This window comes from Mytilus edulis, chromosome 1, assembly GCF_963676685.1.
Source record: "Mytilus edulis chromosome 1, xbMytEdul2.2, whole genome shotgun sequence".
NCBI lineage: Eukaryota > Metazoa > Mollusca > Bivalvia > Mytilida > Mytilidae > Mytilus > Mytilus edulis.
The window spans coordinates 95,902,777-95,922,054 of NC_092344.1; the positions used below are offsets into that span (position 1 = coordinate 95,902,777).

The 19,278-nt window shown below is 32.2% G+C and overlaps 1 protein-coding gene across 1 annotated transcript in view; it reads right to left on the reverse strand.

The window, feature by feature from the left end:
- Window positions 1–595: 595 nt before the first annotated feature.
- The window catches only part of LOC139515858 (FAS-associated factor 1-like), a 42,196-nt gene continuing 23,513 nt past the window's right edge, over window positions 596–19,278 (reverse strand). The window contains exons 15-18 of the mRNA XM_071305595.1: window positions 10,860–10,940; window positions 8,470–8,559; window positions 6,480–6,695; window positions 596–2,145 (exon numbers count right to left, since the gene is read on the reverse strand). Of these exons, the coding sequence (XP_071161696.1) occupies window positions 2,065–2,145; window positions 6,480–6,695; window positions 8,470–8,559; window positions 10,860–10,940 (468 nt within the window). The 3' untranslated portion in view covers window positions 596–2,064. The remainder of the gene's footprint in view (window positions 2,146–6,479; window positions 6,696–8,469; window positions 8,560–10,859; window positions 10,941–19,278) is intronic.

Consider the following 19,278-nt stretch of genomic DNA (forward strand, 5'->3'; position numbering starts at 1 on the left):
TTTTTACAATCCAAGATGGCCAAAGACACCCATACTACCTTAAGCTTTAAACAAACATACATGTTGTATTGGATCTATTTTAATAAAATTCTCAAAGAGTTTTCTACACATATCAATTTGTGTAGTGTGTAAAATAATAAATTAAAATATTTCTCATAGGGTGATGTACATTTAATTATAATTTATTCCTGTTCATCTGATTGATCAGGTCCATAACAGAAACCTTCCTTTCAAATTAAATTTCAGTTTTAGTGGTAAGCAATAATTAAAACCATTGATTTCAAGTTTGGTGTAGCTGCTTTTGAGATATTGTTTACATTGAAGATCAAAGGATACACCTATAGAATGTTACATCACAGGTTTAAGTTCTTGGAATTCCTCTGTTAAAACTTTAGCAACTGAGGGACAGTTAAAGGGAATGTCAAGACTTAACTCAAGAGTAATTGTGTATTCTAAATATGTGACAGACTTCTGAAAATCTTTTTTAAAATGACTTGCATAAAATTGCATATAAATACTTCAGTCCAGTCAAAACCTTTAAAACCATTCAAAATCCTACAGACTAGGGACCTAACTTCTAACAATAATTCAAAAGTGAATTCTTTTCATTTTATTTATAAAACAACAAGTTCTTGCCATTTTAATACCATGACAGTTTTGGAGACTATAGAGATCAGCATTCAATCAATAATAATAAAAGATTGAGTTACACAATATTACAGAGCAGAAAGCCTGTCTATACTGTTGTAAGCATATACATGCCTAAAAACTCTCAGTTTATAATACATAAAATATATACACATTAAAATACAGCATGGCTAGCAGTCATACATTTAAAAAATTCTCAAAATTCTCAAAAGTAATGTCAAAATTTAAGAAAGATTGAGCTGACTTTAATGAATTGTTCAACTGGCATAAGGTTAAAGTTTTAGTTTTAGGTAATTTATAGTCAAATCAACTTGAAACTTTGTACACATGTTTAAATGGGGTAAACTTTTAAAATTATGTGTCAAATAAGGTTTTTGACCAAGGTTTTGTGGTTCACTGAACACTGGAATTATCTCATTTATCTGAATTATTTTCTTCTCACCTAAAAATGTCTTTTATATAAATGTATATAAAAAGGTACACTGAAGTGAACCTTCAAATTGAAATCATATTTATCGTAAATTGTGAAATTTTCATGACTAGGATGAATTGGCAAAATAGCTCCTCATGTAAATTTAATCTTCAAAGGAAATCAGTTTTAGGACAAGAATAACAGAACTGAAACTTTCAAGAAATATTTGACTCTTAGATTCATGAAATATAAACTGCTAAAATGAACCACATTATGGTATTAACAAATGTGATAAATAGTTTCAGAAAAAAAGAGACTCAAATGAAAAATATGTTCACTTGTTAAGAGAATATATTCACCGGTCAACAGCTGATAATGGTTGTATGTAAAAGACCTTTTTAAATCAGGTGATTTGTATTAAATAAAAAATATCTTATACTTAAATCAACTTTATTCTTCAAACATTAAAATAAAAAGCTACCACTTACAACAGTCAAAATGATTTCCCTTTTCTCAAAGAAGGTTCATTCAATTTGTTATTTATAATTCCTCAAAAATGTATCACAATACTCTGAAACAATGCACTGCTGGTTTCACATGTGTCTGACTTTCAACTTCAGCTTTAGAAAATAAATTAACATAAATAAGCGTGAATATACTCCAATTTTAGAATGCTGATTTTCCATGTGTTGGATTTTCAAACTTTGAGCAACACAAATAAATATAGATGTCCTTTTGTTGATTGTTTAATTTTATGGTTTTGTTGTTCCATGAACACAACAATATGTAATTCTTATTTTGTACCATCAATACATGTATAAGAAGGTTTGTACCAGTACAGCAAATCTTTTTATGCAGAAATATCAATAATAGGAAAGATTGAGATACCCTTAAAGTCTGGTATGTTGATGTGACACGCCCTGCTGCTATTTTATAACAGAAGGACAAATAAATAATGAACATAAGGTTATCACAGACACAGAATGGGGGGTTAACATGCTTCTTTATCTTTCTTCTACCATTAATGTCTCCTGAGGATAAAGTTTTAAATCTTGCAATGTTCTTTTATCATCTTCTTGTGAAATCTGAAAATAGAGAAAGTTTAATAATTAGAATACATCCTTTGATTATTGTAGTTTCTGATTGATGATTTTGGACATTTTGAATAATGTATCTTGTCTAGCTGATTATTTTGTTTTCGTTTCAAGCATCTTGCTATCTATTTTTATTTTTAAGATAATAGCCAAAAAAATAAATGGGGAATGTTGCATATAATATAAAGAATAATTAAACAAGAGGCTCTCAAGAGCCTGAATCACTCACCTGGTAAACAATGCCTTATTGAACATATTGAACCATGCCAGGCAAACATGTACAGCTAACAATTCTTCAATATTACAAATATATATGACTTACTGTTTATAAATAAAGAAAATGAGACCAAAACACAAACACTTAAAACTTAGCAATGGACTGTGAAAATGAGGTCAAGTTCAAATAAAACCTGCGTAACCGACATATAGATCATAAAATATTTTCATACACCAAATATAGTTGACCTAATGCATAAAGTATTAAAAAAATAGACCAAAACTAAAAAAGTTAACTTTGACCACTGAATTATGAAAATGAGGTCAAGGTTAGATGACACCTGTCAGCTAGACATGTACACCTTACAATCATTCTATACACTAATTTTAGTAGACCTATTGCATATAGTATAAGAAAAACAGACCAAAACACAAAAACTTAACTATAACCACTGAACCATGAAAATGAGGTCAAGGTGAGATGACACCTGCCAGTTGGACATGTACAGTTCTTCTATACACCAAATCTACTAGACTTATTGCTTATAGTATCTGAGATATGGACTTGACCACGAAAATTTAACGTTGTTCACTGATCCATGAAATGAGGTCGAGGTCAAGTGAAAACTGTCCGACAGGCATGAGGACCTTGCAAGGAACGCACGTACCAAATATAGTTATTCAATTCTGCCGCCGGATCACTATCCCTATATCAAGCTAACTGCAACAAAAGTTGCAGGCTCGACAAAAATTATCAAGACAATTTTTTTAACTAATCATTTATTAAGAGAAAAAACTTGCATACATGTACTTACTATACATCTTTTTCTAAAATAAAATTTTACCCTGCTAGGTAGAGAATAGGTAGGTAGATTATGTTGGACATTGTTAAACTTTGAACCCCTTAACTAAGAAACATTGACTATGAAGATTACCTCAGTACCATAGTATTAGTGTGTTAAAATATGGCTACAATAAAAAATCCTCAATTCTCATCCCCTCCCATATTGATTTTTCGAGTCTCAAAAAAAAAATAATTACCAATTAAGTGGCAGCAACCCAACAATGGTTTGTTTGATTCGTCTGAAAATTTCAGGGCTGATAGATCTTCACCTAATGAACATTTTTACCCCATGTCAGATTTGCTATTAATGCTTTCGTTTTAGAGATATAAGCCAAAAACTGCATTTGACCCCTATGTTCTATTTAAAGTAAGGGTGGCCATGTTTTTTGACAGATCAAAAATCGAAGCACACACTTTGTGCAGGATAATCTAAGGAACTATCATGCTAAGTTTCATCCAAATCCATTCAGTAGTTTCAGAGGAGAAGATTTTTTAAAGTTAGCAAATATGATGAACAAATTGTGAAAAATTGTCATTAAAGGACATTTACCCCTTAAGGGGTCAATTGACAATTTTGGTCATATTAACCTAGTATGAAATTCAAAACAGTGTAGCTGTGGCCATTGATTGACCCATCAAAATCATCCATTGACTGGGACAATTTACGTGAACGTTTGTCTGTAACAACCACTGTTCATGACGTACCTACGATAGACATTTAAACTGTGGGGTCAACAAAGGTTTCTTAACGCCTTTAATTATAAAATAATTCGAAAAATTAATCAGGAATAACCTTTGTGTTTTGATTTATATAATTGATATAAATCAAAATATCGTGTTATTTCTGATTAATTTTTCGAATTACTTTATTTAGGTGTTGAGAACCTTTGGTGACCCCATAGTTTAAGTGTCTTTAAAAAGTACATAGTGAGCATTGGTCGTTACATACAAACGTTCACCTAAATTGTCCCAGTCAATGAATGATTTTAATGTGTCAATCAATGGCCACAGCTACACTGTTTTGAATTTCATACTATTTGTAGATCTTACTTTGCTGATCATTTTTGCTGTTTACAGTTTATCTTCATCTATAATATTCAAGATAATGACCAAAAACTGCAAAATTTCCTTAAAATTACCAATTAAGTGGCAGCAACCCAACAATGGTTTGTTTGATTCATCTGAAAATTTCTGGGCTGATAGATCATGACCTAATGAACATTTTTACCCCATGTCAGATTTGCTCTAAATGCTTCCGTTTTTGAGATATAAGCCAAAAACTGCATTTGACCCCTATGTTCTATTTTAAGTAACGGCGGCCATGTTTTTTGACGGATCAAAAATCGAAGCACACACTTTGTGCAGGATAATCTAAGGAACAATCATTTAAAGTTTCATTCAAATCCATTCAGTAGTTTCAGAAGAGAAGATGTTTGAAAAATTGTTAACGACGACGACGACGACGGACGCCAAGTGATGAGAAAAGCTCACATGGCCTTTTAGGCCAGGTGAGCTAATAAAGGGATAAAGGGACATAACTAAAGAACAGCAAATGTAATGCTACTCAAATTTGTACTTGATCCGAGTTTTCGAGTAATAAGTTATGTACTGTGTACAAGTCTTATAACATTTGGTTGAGGCTAATTTTCCATTAGTAAAGGACCATAACTCTAGAACAGTAAAAGTGACACCACCAAAATTCAAACTTGATTTGCATTTTGTGGTAATATGCATTGTGGATAAGTTTCATAACATTTGGTTGAGGCAAACTAAAGTTAAAGAATGGATGTTTATCAAGGGGCATAACTAAAAAAAAAAGTGATGCCACCAAATTTCAAACTTCATCGGTGTTTTGGGATAATAAGCATTGTGTATAAGTTTCATAACACCTGCTTGAGGCAAACTGAAGTCAGGAGAATTGAAACCAAAATTTTGCAATTTTTCTATTTGTACAGGGGCATCACTGTAGAACCGTAAAAGTGATGCAACCAAAGTTCAAGCTTGTTCTATGTTTTTTTGTAATACAACCAAGGCTTCCAAAACGGTCATATATTCCGGTCATTTGTATAATGTCCGGTAAAAGTCCGGCTGGGCAAAGCATGAAACGCTCATATACTTTTTAGTTTTCAAGGCTTTTTCGGTCAGTTTTACATAATTCACGATCTTTTTGACCCAACCTTTTGCCTTTAACATCAACACATTTCCGGTCATAAATGTGACATGATGATTAATAACTATCAAAACAACACCTACTTCAATACTTTCTAATTTTAATCAAGGCTAATTAGTAGTTGGACAGCTGAAATCTACCTGTTCAGGTGACAGGTGAACTATGTTCAGTACCGGACATCGTATAAATTGATCGGTTTATTCACAATTATTTTCTTACATTTCAGCGGTTTGTATCTAATTGATTTAGTCCAAAAGATTAAAATTATTAGAAATTAGTTTATCAACATGATTTGATGAAAATTTTAAAAAGGTTTTAAATTAAAAAAAATCGTCAGAACTACATCGCATGAACTAGAACACGTGTGCGCATGTGCACAGGTGGAACATTTAATAATGCATCCTACATTTCTTTAAAAATGCTAAAATTATCATTGATACCTGTATCTAACGTTCAATTTAAGTATTTTGTTGAAGAAATAACGTGGAAAGAGCTTCTTCTCTCAGTCGTGCTTTGTAAAACGAACACGGATTTTACGTATCCGTTTATGGTCCATGTTTTACCATTGTCAAGTCAACATCCGGTTGAAAACGAAAGTAAAGTTTTTGACAATGTCATTTTGCACAAATAAAAAGTCTAAGGCAGATAGGCGCACGCTGATCTGCACACTTTGAATGATGCACTGCCAATTTAACAGTAACATCCGAACATCAAAATCATATCATATCAAAGTAAAGTTTAAAATCGTTTTTTTTTAATGTAATGTCAATCATTGGAATGGCCATCTGATTACCATAATTGCCTTTTGTGACTAAGTCTTAAGGGATTAAATTCGGGATCAAATATGAAATGTCCGGCTGGCTCAAATTTTTTTTGGAAGCCCTGAATACAACATCATGTATAAGTTTCAGAACAATTAGTTGAGGCAAACTAAAGTTAGAGAACAGAACCAATTTTGGGACGAAATAGGGGACAAACACAGACAAGGGTAAAACTTTTAAAATGCCCCCTCCACCACGGTGGCGGTAAAAAAAATTCCTGGTTCACCTATACGCACAAAATCAACCAAAATGACCATTATTAAGTGTTACTTACATCTTTCCTTGGAAAAGTGGTTAACAGTTTAAATCCCTCTGTATGAAAGCCTTTTGACGTAACATAATAAATAAGGTGTTTTAATGGTTCCTCCGCTCTGAATCTCCGAGATAATGTCTCCCCGTCAGGTGTTCGTATCCGTAACACTGTTATAGGATCTTTACAGTCTGGGCTTGGTTCATCTGGCATTGCAATTTCTGCTGATAACATAAGAGCCTGAAAAAACATTTCATTGAAATTAATTTCCAAATATTACATTACATGTATGTTTCAATAGAATGTGTGATTTTGAATGTCTGACAACAGTTGCGTGGCACTCAAATAACAAATTGTACTTCTGTATAAAATACAACAGCTGTGACTATACATGCTCTTTGTAGAAAATCTATAACAATGATAAAATAATGCATTAAACAATAAACAAAACAATTGATTTAAGGAGGCTCGCAGATAAGATTTTCAGAAAAAAAATAAACATTTATTTTTCATTACAAATTTTATTAATTACCTTAAGTAGTTGTTACTTTATCATATGGTACAAAAATCATTCCAAAAAATCAATTAATGTTAGCCTCAGGTGACTTTTAAAATGTAGATATCATTGAAAAAGCTCCAAATTATCTCCCTTTGGTGCAAAAATGCCATTTTTTGGCATTCAAATTGAAATATCTATCATTGACCTATATTTTTTATTGTTGTTTTCCAAAAAGCTGTACATAAACTAAATAATTGTTAAATTTGAGAGATTTCTGTAATTTACTTCTTTTTTATTTCAATATTACTGCTATTTCTCCTATTAGTTCAACAGAAAAAAGGGACATTAACAAAAGTGTATGCTTATTTCGAAGGGGGATTGTGAGCGTAAATGAACGGTGACACCATTTTTTTATTTCATTTTTGTATTAAGTATAAGATAAAATTCATTTATAGAAAAATATAGCTAAATCCTATATAAAATTAAAAAAATTGATTTAGACCTTAGAGCCCCCTTAACAATTAATTTCATAGGTGTAGCAGAAAATTGTAATAACATGAATAATAAGAATTGAATGCTTCTTTTAATAATTTTATAGGGTTGTAAAAGCATTGATTGTGCCCACATTTATACTATGAAGGGCTTCAAGGCTTCATACAAAAATTGCTTCTGTCTAATACTTTTACACCACAAAAAATATAATAAGAAGCATTCAGTTTTTAAGTAATGATTTCCAGTTACCATATAATCGCTTGTTGATATTTGAACATTTTATATATATGATAATTATAATTTAGTATCAGAATATTGAACATAGAAATTTGACAATATATGAACAGGTAGATACAAATGACAAAAGAGAATTGTGAACATGTGAGAATACTTCAAACCACACTGATGGTAATCATGGTATTGTAGAGTATGTAAACCATTTTTCTGATCATTTTATATAATTGGACATTCATTATGATTTTTAAATGAATACATAAAAAATATTCAATAAGCTGATTTAAGAAGACAAAATCAAAATTTGTATCTTGAGGCAAGTTTCCCCCAATTGTATGGTTTTTTTTTGCAGGAATATTAACTTTTTTCTCCCACAAAATTCTAAATAATAGTGAAGACAAATATTTGTCTCATGTTTCAAAACATTTCTTTTGTAACTCTATTGTTTGGTAAATCTGCGTTATTATTATTTTCTAAGATTTTATAAGAAGTATCTGCCCTGAAACTGTATTGAAAACAACTTTTGCTTGTTGAAATGGTCAACAGTTTATTTTTATTTATTTTTAAAATACAAAAGGATATTATTACCTTGAGTACAATTTATTTAAATTGCATCAACTCACATGTTATATAATATATTTCAAAGGTAACATTCACTTTTGGAATGATGAGATAAATTTAAGCAGGCACATATTTCAAGTTTGTGTTACACACTAATCAGCAGATAAGTTGTAGTGGAAGTGCTTTTAAGTTAATACTTGAAAAGTTTGACACAAATCATTTACTTACTTCTTGTTTCTGTTCTTCCTCTATTTTTTGTCGTTGTTCTTCAGCCTGTTTTTTCATCTCTTCTTCTCTTTCAAGTTTTAATGCTTCAGCCTAAAAGTTTAAAATAAATAAAACTCTAAAACTAATGAAAAAAGATCTACAGTGCCAAATAAACCACAAAAGAAACAAATGCTATGATTTGTGTGTCAACATGAATTTCTGATATAACCTTCATCAGTAATGATTGTGACCAGAAAGCCCAAATTGTATTTGAGAGTCAACTTTGCCTGAAGCAGTTGAAACCTAGTTTAAACACAACAACAAGAATGTGTCCATAGTACATGGATGCCCCACTCGCCCTACCCTTTTCTATGTTCAGTGGATCGTGAATTTGGAGTCATAACTCTAATTTGGCAATCAAATTAGAAGGATCATATCATAGGGAACTTGTGTACCAAGTTTCAAGTTGATTAGACTTCAACTTAATTAAAAACTACCTTGACCAAAAACTAAAACCTGAATCTGGACGAATGGACGCACATACAGAAAAACGTAACACCCCTAGGTGACTCATAAAAGTTGCAAATAAAAAAACTTTATTCAAATCCTTCCATATTAGAGAAATTGGCTTTCTACTGAGCAGATGGTACCTTTGCTAACCATTAGTAGCAATATAAAAGTTATTTTATTGTGCAGCTTCTGAGAAAAAATTTGACAACTGATTTTAAGTGAAAAAAACAAAGTATAGACAAACAGGAAGAAGGTACTTCACAGATGCAAATAGCACTCATGACTATCTTGATGCAGGAAAATTAAATAAGCAGTACACTTTCAATGAGGCACCTGTCTTGCACTAAAATACATGCTATGTCAATAACCCAACAGATGAAAAACTGACAAGGAATTATGTGAATATACAGTATATACAATTTGTGCAAGAAAATAATCCTTTACCACCAATATAATAGGCCAAAAATATGTTCTTGGTAAAAAACCAACAAATAATGAAAACACTGACATCTATCTTCATTAGTGATTATACAGTAAACACAATGAATTTCTGTTATATTCCAGCCTTGCTTGTAATGAGTGAATCAAATTGAAACAGGTCCATCATTGGTGATTTCAGGTGATAAACTTTACAAGCCATGTCATATAAAATCTATTGAACATAGCAAATAGGTATTTCTGAGTGAATCATTCACAAGGCAACAACTCCTGAACAGTTAAATTGAAAATCTTTTAAATTATTCATTATCTACATTTTGTTATGAGGAACAATACATTAAAATTTCATAAAAGATCAGATAAAGCATTCTCAAGTTATCAATGTATCAAAATCAAGTGCCATTTCCCATTAAATCAAGGACCATATCCTGAAAGATAAAAAGATCAAGATAATAAGATCAAGCTTGATTTCTGTTTTCTCATCATAACTGGAATTGAAATCAACAGAATCAACATATTTGGTGTGAAATGTATATTGTTTTTCTAAATGAATAAAATGCTCTATAAAATTCAGCTTGATACGACTGCAGAGGTTGCAACCATATACAGTTGGGCAAGTATGGACACTACATTCAAGCTTGGTACAGGTCTGAATTTGGATTGTGATTTAAAATCATTTGACACAGCATAGGTTTCTGACACAGAATGATTGTGGTCAAAGAACTCAAAAATTTGACTTTTACCTATTATGGTCCAATATCCAAAATTTAAATACTCAGTTACACCAAGAATTTACTTTATTTATAAATGGACAATATAAGTTTTTTAAAGGGGTCCCCTCATCAAAAAAAAATATAAAAGATATTATTCTAAAATTTAATTCATACAGATTTAACAAACCACAAAGTTCTAAAATTTGTTTTAAAAAATAATGATTTTTTTTCATCAATACATGGTCATAAAAAAATCCATAAAACTTGCCTATAATAATTATTGATCAAACTATCTAATAATGGACAGTTAATTTAAAAGTATATTTAAACATAATTTCTCAATTTAGAATTTGATGCTATATCTATTTTTAACTGAGAATCTAATAACAATGAATTTTGAGTGTGATTTAATATTTGACATAGCATAGATTTAGGACACAGAATGAATGTTGTCTAAGCACTTAAAACTTTGATTAGACTCACGTACAAAGAACGGAAAGAATTATATTTTTCATTATTCAAACAAAAGTTTAATTGTGTACCCTTTGGACCTTAATGTGGACCAATTTAATAACAGGTCAAGAATTCAAAATCTAATAACACATTTAAATTCAGCATATCAAAGAATCTCATAAATTCAATTTTTGTTGAAATCGAATAAAGATTAATTTTGAACCCCTATTTGGACCAAACTGAAACTGCCCCAAAAAATGTTGCTGTCGTATATGAATTAGCATAAAATGTATTTACTTTAGCTTTATCTGCAGCTAACGACTCCTGGAAAGCTGTTTCTTGTTCTTTCCTTATCATCTCTCTTGCATCTCTTTCTGACTAAAATTACAAAAACATAACATTACAGATAAAACTGATTACTCTTTGTGTTTTGTCATGTCTTTGTAAGAGTTTGTATCATCAATTAATAATGACATAACATAACATTACAGATAGAACTGAGTACTCTTTGTGTTTTGTCATGTCTTTGTAAGAGTTTGTACTGAGTACTCTTTGTGTTTTGCCATGTCTATGTAAGAGTTTGTACTGAGTACTCTTTGTGTTTTGTCATGTCTATGTAAGAGTTTGTACTGAGTACTCATTGTGTTTTGTCATGTCTTTGTAAGAGTTTGTACTGAGTACTCTTTGTGTTTTGCCATGTCTTTGTAAGTCTATGTAAGAGTTTGTACTGAGTACTCTTTGTGTTTTGTCATGTCTTTGTAAGAGTTTGTACTGAGTACTCTTTGTGTTTTGCCATGTCTTTGTAAGTCTATGTAAGAGTTTGTACTGAGTACTCTTTGTGTTTTGCCATGTCTTTGTAAGAGTTTGTACTGAGTACTCTTTGTGTTTTTTCATGTCTTTGTAAGAGTTTGTACTGAGTACTCTTTGTGTTTTGTCATGTCTTTGTAAGAGTTTGTACTGAGTACTCTTTGTGTTTTTTCATGTCTATGTAAGAGTTTGTACTGAGTACTCTTTGTGTTTTGTCATGTCTGTAAGAGTTTGTACTGAGTACTCTTTGTGTTTTGTCATGTATTTGTAAGAGTTTGTACTGAGTACTCTTTGTGTTTTTTCATGTCTATGTAAGAGTTTGTACTGAGTACTCTTTGTGTTTTGCCATGTCTATGTAAGAGTTTGAACTGAGTACTCTTTGTGTTTTTTCATGTCTATGTAAGAGTTTGTACTGAGTACTCTTTGTGTTTTGTCATGTCTTTGTAAGAGTTTGAACTGAGTACTCTTTGTGTTTTGTCACGTCTTTGTAAGAGTTTGTACTGAGTACTCTTTGTGTTTTGCCATGTCTTTGTAAGAGTTTGAACTGAGTACTCTTTGTGTTTTGTCATGTCTTTGTAAGAGTTTGAACTGATTACTCTTTGTGTTTTGTCATGTCTATGTAAGAGCTTGAACTGAGTACTCTTTGTGTTTTGCCATGTCTTTGTAAGAGTTTGTACTGAGTACTCATTGTGTTTTGTCATGTCTTTGTAAGTCTTTGTAAGAGTTTGTACCTGAGTACTCTTTGTGTTTTGTCATGTCTATGTAAGAGATTGTACTGAGTACTCTTTGTGTTTTGTCATGTCTTTGTAAGTCTATGTAAGAGTTTGTACTGAATACTCTTTGTGTTTTGTCATGTCTTTGTAAGAGTTTGTACTGAATACTCTTTGTGTTTTGTCATGTCTTTGTAAGAGTTTGTACTGAGTACTCTTTGTGTTTTGTCATGTCTTTGTAAGAGTTTGTACATGAGTACTCTTTGTGTTTTGTCATGTCTATGTAAGAGTTTGTACTGAATACTCTTTGTGTTTTGTCATGTCTTTGTAAGAGTTTGAACTGAGTACTCATTGTGTTTTGTCATGTCTATGTAAGAGATTGTACTGAGTACTCTTTGTGTTTTGTCATGTCTTTGTAAGTCTATGTAAGAGTTTGTACTGCGTACTCATTGTGTTTTGTCATGTCTTTGTAAGAGTTTGAACTCAGTACTCTTTGTGTTTTGTCATGTCTTTGTAAGAGTTTGAACTCATTACTCTTTGTGTTTTGTCATGTCTTTGTAAGAGTTTGTACTGAGTACTCTTTGTGTTTTGTCATGTCTTTGTAAGAGTTTGTACTGAGTACTCTTTGTGTTTTGTCATGTCTTTGTAAGTCTTTGTAAGAGTTTGTACTGAGTACTCTTTGTGTTTTGTCATGTCTTTGTAAGAGTTTGAACTGAGTACTCTTTGTGTTTTGTCATGTCTTTGTAAGAGTTTGAACTGATTACTCTTTGTGTTTTGTCATGTCTTTGTAAGAGTTTGTACCCGAGTACTCTTTGTGTTTTGTCATGTCTATGGAGGAGTTTGTATTGAGTACTCTTTGTGTTTTGTCATGTCTTTGTAAGTCTATGTAAGAGTTTGTACTGAATACTCTTTGTGTTTTGTCATGTCTTTGTAAGAGTTTGAACTGAGTACTCTTTGTGTTTTGTCATGTCTATGTAAGAGTTTGTACTGAGTACTCTTTGTGTTTTGTCATGTCTTTGTAAGAGTTTGTACATGAGTACTCTTTGTGTTTTGTCATGTCTATGTAAGAGTTTGTACTGAATACTCTTTGTGTTTTGTCATGTCTTTGTAAGAGTTTGTACTGAATACTCTTTGTGTTTTGTCATGTCTTTGTAAGAGTTTGTACTGAGTACTCTTTGTGTTTTGTCATGTCTTTGTAAGAGTTTGTACATGAGTACTCTTTGTGTTTTGTCATGTCTATGTAAGAGTTTGTACTGAATACTCTTTGTGTTTTGTCATGTCTTTGTAAGAGTTTGAACTGAGTACTCATTGTGTTTTGTCATGTCTATGTAAGAGATTGTACTGAGTACTCTTTGTGTTTTGTCATGTCTTTGTAAGTCTATGTAAGAGTTTGTACTGCGTACTCATTGTGTTTTGTCATGTCTTTGTAAGAGTTTGAACTCAGTACTCTTTGTGTTTTGTCATGTCTTTGTAAGAGTTTGAACTCATTACTCTTTGTGTTTTGTCATGTCTTTGTAAGAGTTTGTACTGAGTACTCTTTGTGTTTTGTCATGTCTTTGTAAGAGTTTGTACTGAGTACTCTTTGTGTTTTGTCATGTCTTTGTAAGTCTTTGTAAGAGTTTGTACTGAGTACTCTTTGTGTTTTGTCATGTCTTTGTAAGAGTTTGAACTGAGTACTCTTTGTGTTTTGTCATGTCTTTGTAAGAGTTTGAACTGATTACTCTTTGTGTTTTGTCATGTCTTTGTAAGAGTTTGTACCCGAGTACTCTTTGTGTTTTGTCATGTCTATGGAGGAGTTTGTATTGAGTACTCTTTGTGTTTTGTCATGTCTTTGTAAGTCTATGTAAGAGTTTGTACTGAGTACTCTTTTATGTAAGAGTTTGTTCTGAGTACTCTGTGTTTTGTCATGTCTTTGTAAGAGTTTGAACTGAGTACTCTTTGTGTTTTGTCATGTCTATGTAAGAGTTTGTACTGAGTACTCTTTGTGTTTTGTCATGTCTTTGTAAGTCTATGTAAAAGTTTGTACTGAGTACTCTTTGTGTTTTGTCATGTCTTTGTAAGAGTTTGTACTGAGTACTCTTTGTGTTTTGTCATGTCTTTGTAAGAGTTTGTACTGAGTACTCTTTGTGTTTTGTCATGTCTTTGTAAGAGCTTGAACTGAGTACTCTTTGTGTTTTGTCATGTCTTTGTAAGAGTTTGTACTGAGTACTCTTTGTGTTTTGTCATGTCTTTGTAGAGTTTGTACATGAGTACTCTTTGTGTTTTGTCATGTCTATGTAAGAGTTTGTACTGAGTACTCTTTGTGTTTTGTCATGTCTTTGTAAGAGTTTGTACTGAGTACTCTTTGTGTTTTGTCACGTCTTTGTAGAGTTTGTACATGAGTACTCTTTGTGTTTTGTCATGTCTATGTAAGAGTTTGTATTGAGTACTCTTTGTGTTTTGTCATGTCTTTGTAAGTCTATGTAAGAGTTTGTACTGAATACTCTTTGTGTTTTGTCATGTCTTTGTAAGAGTTTGAACTGAGTACTCTTTGTGTTTTGTCATGTCTATGCAAGAGTTTGTACTGAGTACTCTTTGTGTTTTGTCATGTCTATGTAAGAGTTTGTACTGAGTACTCTTTGTGTTTTGTCATGTCTTTGTAAGAGTTTGAACTGAGTACTCTTTGTGTTTTGTCATATCTATGTAAGAGTTTGTACTGAGTACTCTGTGTTTTGTCATGTCTTTGTAAGAGTTTGAACTGAGTACTCTTTGTGTTTTGTCATGTCTTTGTAAGAGTTTGTACATGAGTACTCTTTGTGTTTTGTCATGTCTATGTAAGAGTTTGTACTGAGTACTCTTTGTGTTTTGTCATGTCTTTGTAAGTCTATGTAAGAGTTTGTACTGCGTACTCTTTGTGTTTTGTCATGTCTATGTAAGAGTTTGTACTGAGTACTCTTTGTGTTTTGTCATGTCTTTGTAAGTCTATGTAAGAGTTTGTACTGCGTACTCTTTGTGTTTTGTCATGTCTTTGTAAGAGTTTGAACTGAGTACTCTTTGTGTTTTGTCATGTCTTTGTAAGAGCTTGAACTGAGTACTCTTTGTGTTTTGTCATGTCTTTGTAAGAGTTTGAACTGAGTACTCTTTGTGTTTTGTCGTGTCTATGTAAGAGTTTGTACTGAGTACTCTTTGTGTTTTGTCATGTCTTTGTAAGTCTATGTAAGAGTTTGTACTGCGTACTCTTTGTGTTTTGTCATGTCTATGTAAGAGTTTGTACTGAGTACTCTTTGTGTTTTGTCATGTCTTTGTAAGTCTATGTAAGAGTTTGTACTGCGTACTCTTTGTGTTTTGTCATGTCTTTGTAAGAGTTTGAACTGAGTACTCATTGTGTTTTGTCATGTCTTTGTAAGAGTTTGTACTGAGTACTCTTTGTGTTTTGTCATGTCTATGTAAGAGTTTGAACTGAGTACTCTTTGTGTTTTGTAATGTCTTTGTAAGAGTTTGTACTGAGTACTCTTTGTGTTTTGTCATGTCTATGTAAGAGTTTGTACTGAGTACTCTTTGTGTTTTGTCATGTCTTGTAAGAGTTTGTACTGAGTACTCTTTGTGTTTTGTCATGTCTTTGTAAGAGTTTGTACTGAGTACTCTTTGTGTTTTGTCATGTCTTTGTAAGAGTTTGTACATGAGTACTCTTTGTGTTTTGCCATGTCTTTGTAAGAGTTTGTACTGAGTACTCATTGTGTTTTGTCATGTCTTTGTAAGAGTTTGTACTGAGTACTCATTGTGTTTTGTCATGTCTTTGTAAGAGTTTGTACTGAGTACTCATTGTGTTTTGCCATGTCTATGTAAGAGTTTGTACTGAGTACTCTTTGTGTTTTGCCATGTCTATGTCAGAGTTTGTACTGAGTACTCTTTGTGATTTGTCATGTCTATGTAAGAGTTTGTACTGAGTACTCTTTGTGTTTTGTCATGTCTTGTAAGAGTTTGTACTGAGTACTCTTTGTGTTTTGTCATGTCTTTGTAAGAGTTTGTACTGAGTACTCTTTGTGTTTTGTCATGTCTTTGTAAGAGTTTGTACATGAGTACTCTTTGTGTTTTGCCATGTCTTTGTAAGAGTTTGTACTGAGTACTCATTGTGTTTTGTCATGTCTTTGTAAGAGTTTGTACTGAGTACTCATTGTGTTTTGCCATGTCTATGCAAGAGTTTGTACTGAGTACTCTTTGTGTTTTGCCATGTCTATGTCAGAGTTTGTACTGAGTACTCTTTGTGATTTGTCATGTCTATGTAAGAGTTTGTACTGAGTACTCTTTGTGTTTTGTCATGTCTATGTAAGAGTTTGTACTGAGTACTCTTTGTGTTTTGTCATGTCTTTGTAAGTCTATGTAAGAGTTTGTACTGAGTACTCTTTGTGTTTTGTCATGTCTTTGTAAGAGTTTGTACTGAGTACTCTTTGTGTTTTGCCATGTCTTTGTAAGAGTTTGTACTGATTACTCTTTGTGTTTTGCCATGTCTATGTAAGAGATTGTACTGAGTACTCTTTGTGTTTTGTCATGTCTTTGTAAGAGTTTGTACTGAGTACTCTTTGTGTTTTGCCATGTCTTTGTAAGAGTTTGTACTGATTACTCTTTGTGTTTTGCCATGTCTATGTAAGAGATTGTACTGAGTACTCTTTGTGTTTTGCCATGTCTATGTAAGAGATTGTACTGAGTACTCTTTGTGTTTTGTCATGTCTATGTAAGAGTTTGTACTGAGTACTCTTTGTGTTTTGTCATGTCTTTGTAAGAGTTTGAACTGAGTACTCTGTGTTTTGTCATGTCTTTGTAAGAGTTTGTACTGAGTACTCTTTGTGTTTTGTCATGTCTTTGTAAGAGTTTGTACTGAGTACTCTTTGTGTTTTGTCATGTCTTTGTAAGTCTATGTAAGAGTTTGTACTGAGTACTCTTTGTGTTTTGTCTCGTCTTTGTAAGAGTTTGTACTGAGTACTCTTTGTGTTTTGTCATGTCTTTGTAAGAGTTTGTACATGAGTACTCTTTGTGTTTTGTCATGTCTTTGTAAGAGTTTGTACTGAGTACTCTTTGTGTTTTGTCATGTCTTTGTAAGAGTTTGTACTGAATACTCTTTGTGTTTTGTCATGTCTTTGTAAGAGTTTGAACTCATTACTCTTTGTGTTTTGTCATGTCTTTGTAGAGTTTGTACTGAGTACTCTTTGTGTTTTGCCATGTCTATGTAAGAGTTTGTACTGAGTACTCTTTGTGTTTTGCCATGTCTTTGTAAGAGTTTGTACTGAGTACTCTTTGTGTTTTGTCATGTCTTTGTAAGAGTTTGTACTGAGTACTCTTTGTGTTTTGTCATGTCTATGTAAGAGTTTGTACTGAGTACTCTTTGTGTTTTGTCATGTCTTTGTAAGTCTATGTAAGAGTTTGTACCCGAGTACTCTTTGTGTTTTGCCATGTCTTTGTAAGAGTTTGTACTGAGTACTCTTTGTGTTTTGTCATGTCTATGTAAGAGTTTGTACTGAGTACTCTTTGTGTTTTGCCATGTCTTTGTAAGAGTTTGTACTGAGTACTCTTTGTGTTTTTTCATGTCTATGTAAGAGTTTGTACTGAGTACTCATTGTGTTTTGTCATGTCTTTGTAAGAGTTTGTACTGAATACTCTTTGTGTTTTGTCATGTCTTTGTAAGTCTATGTAAGAGTTTGTACTGAGTACTCTTGGTGTTTTGTCATGTCTTTGTAAGAGTTTGTACTGAATACTCTTTGTGTTTTGTCATGTCTTTGTAAGTCTATGTAAGAGTTTGTACTGAGTACTCTTGGTGTTTTGTCATGTCTATGTAAGAGTTTGTACTGAGTACTCATTGTGTTTTGCCATGTCTATGTAAGAGTTTGTACTGAGTACTCTTTGTGTTTTGTCATGTCTTTGTAAGAGTTTGTACTGAGTACTCATTGTGTTTTGTCATGTCTATGTAAGAGTTTGTACTGAGTACTCTTTGTGTTTTGTCATGTCTTTGTAAGAGTTTGTACTGAGTACTCTTTGTGTTTTGTCATGTCTTTGTAAGAGTTTGTACTGAGTACTCTTTGTGTTTTGTCATGTCTTTGTAAGAGTTTGTACTGAGTACTCATTGTGTTTTGTCATGTCTTTGTAAGAGTTTGAACTCATTACTCTTTGTGTTTTGTCATGTCTTTGTAAGAGTTTGTACTGAGTACTCTTTGTGTTTTGTCATGTCTATGTAAGAGTTTGTACTGAGTACTCTTTTATGTAAGAGTTTGTACTGAGTACTCATTGTGTTTTGCCATGTCTATGTAAGAGTTTGTACTGAGTACTCTTTGTGTTTTTTCATGTCTATGTAAGAGTTTGTACTGAGTACTCTTTGTGTTTTTTCATGTCTATGTAAGAGTTTGTACTGAGTACTCTTTGTGTTTTGTCATATCTATGTAAGAGTTTGTACTGAGTACTCTTTGTGTTTTGTCATATCTTTGTAAGAGTTTGTACTGAGTACTCTTTGTGTTTTGTCATGTATTTGTAAGAGTTTGTACTGAGTACTCTTTGTGTTTTGTCATGTATTTGTAAGAGTTTGTACTGAGTACTCTTTGTGTTTTGTCATGTCTTTGTAAGTCTATGTAAGAGTTTGTACTGAGTACTCTTTTATGTAAGAGTTTGTACTGAGTACTCTGTGTTTTGTCATGTCTTTGTAAGAGTTTGAACTGAGTACTCTTTGTGTTTTGTCATGTCTATGTAAGAGTTTGTACTGAGTACTCTTTGTGTTTTGTCATGTCTTTGTAAGTCTATGTAAAAGTTTGTACTGAGTACTCTTTGTGTTTTGTCATGTCTTTGTAAGAGTTTGTACTGAGTACTCTTTGTGTTTTGTCATGTCTTTGTAAGAGCTTGAACTGAGTACTCTTTGTGTTTTGTCATGTCTTTGTAAGAGTTTGTACTGAGTACTCTTTGTGTTTTGTCATGTCTTTGTAGAGTTTGTACATGAGTACTCTTTGTGTTTTGTCATGTCTATGTAAGAGTTTGTACTGAGTACTCTTTGTGTTTTGTCATGTCTTTGTAAGAGTTTGTACTGAGTACTCTTTGTGTTTTGTCACGTCTTTGTAGAGTTTGTACATGAGTACTCTTTGTGTTTTGTCATGTCTATGTAAGAGTTTGTATTGAGTACTCTTTGTGTTTTGTCATGTCTTTGTAAGTCTATGTAAGAGTTTGTACTGAATACTCTTTGTGTT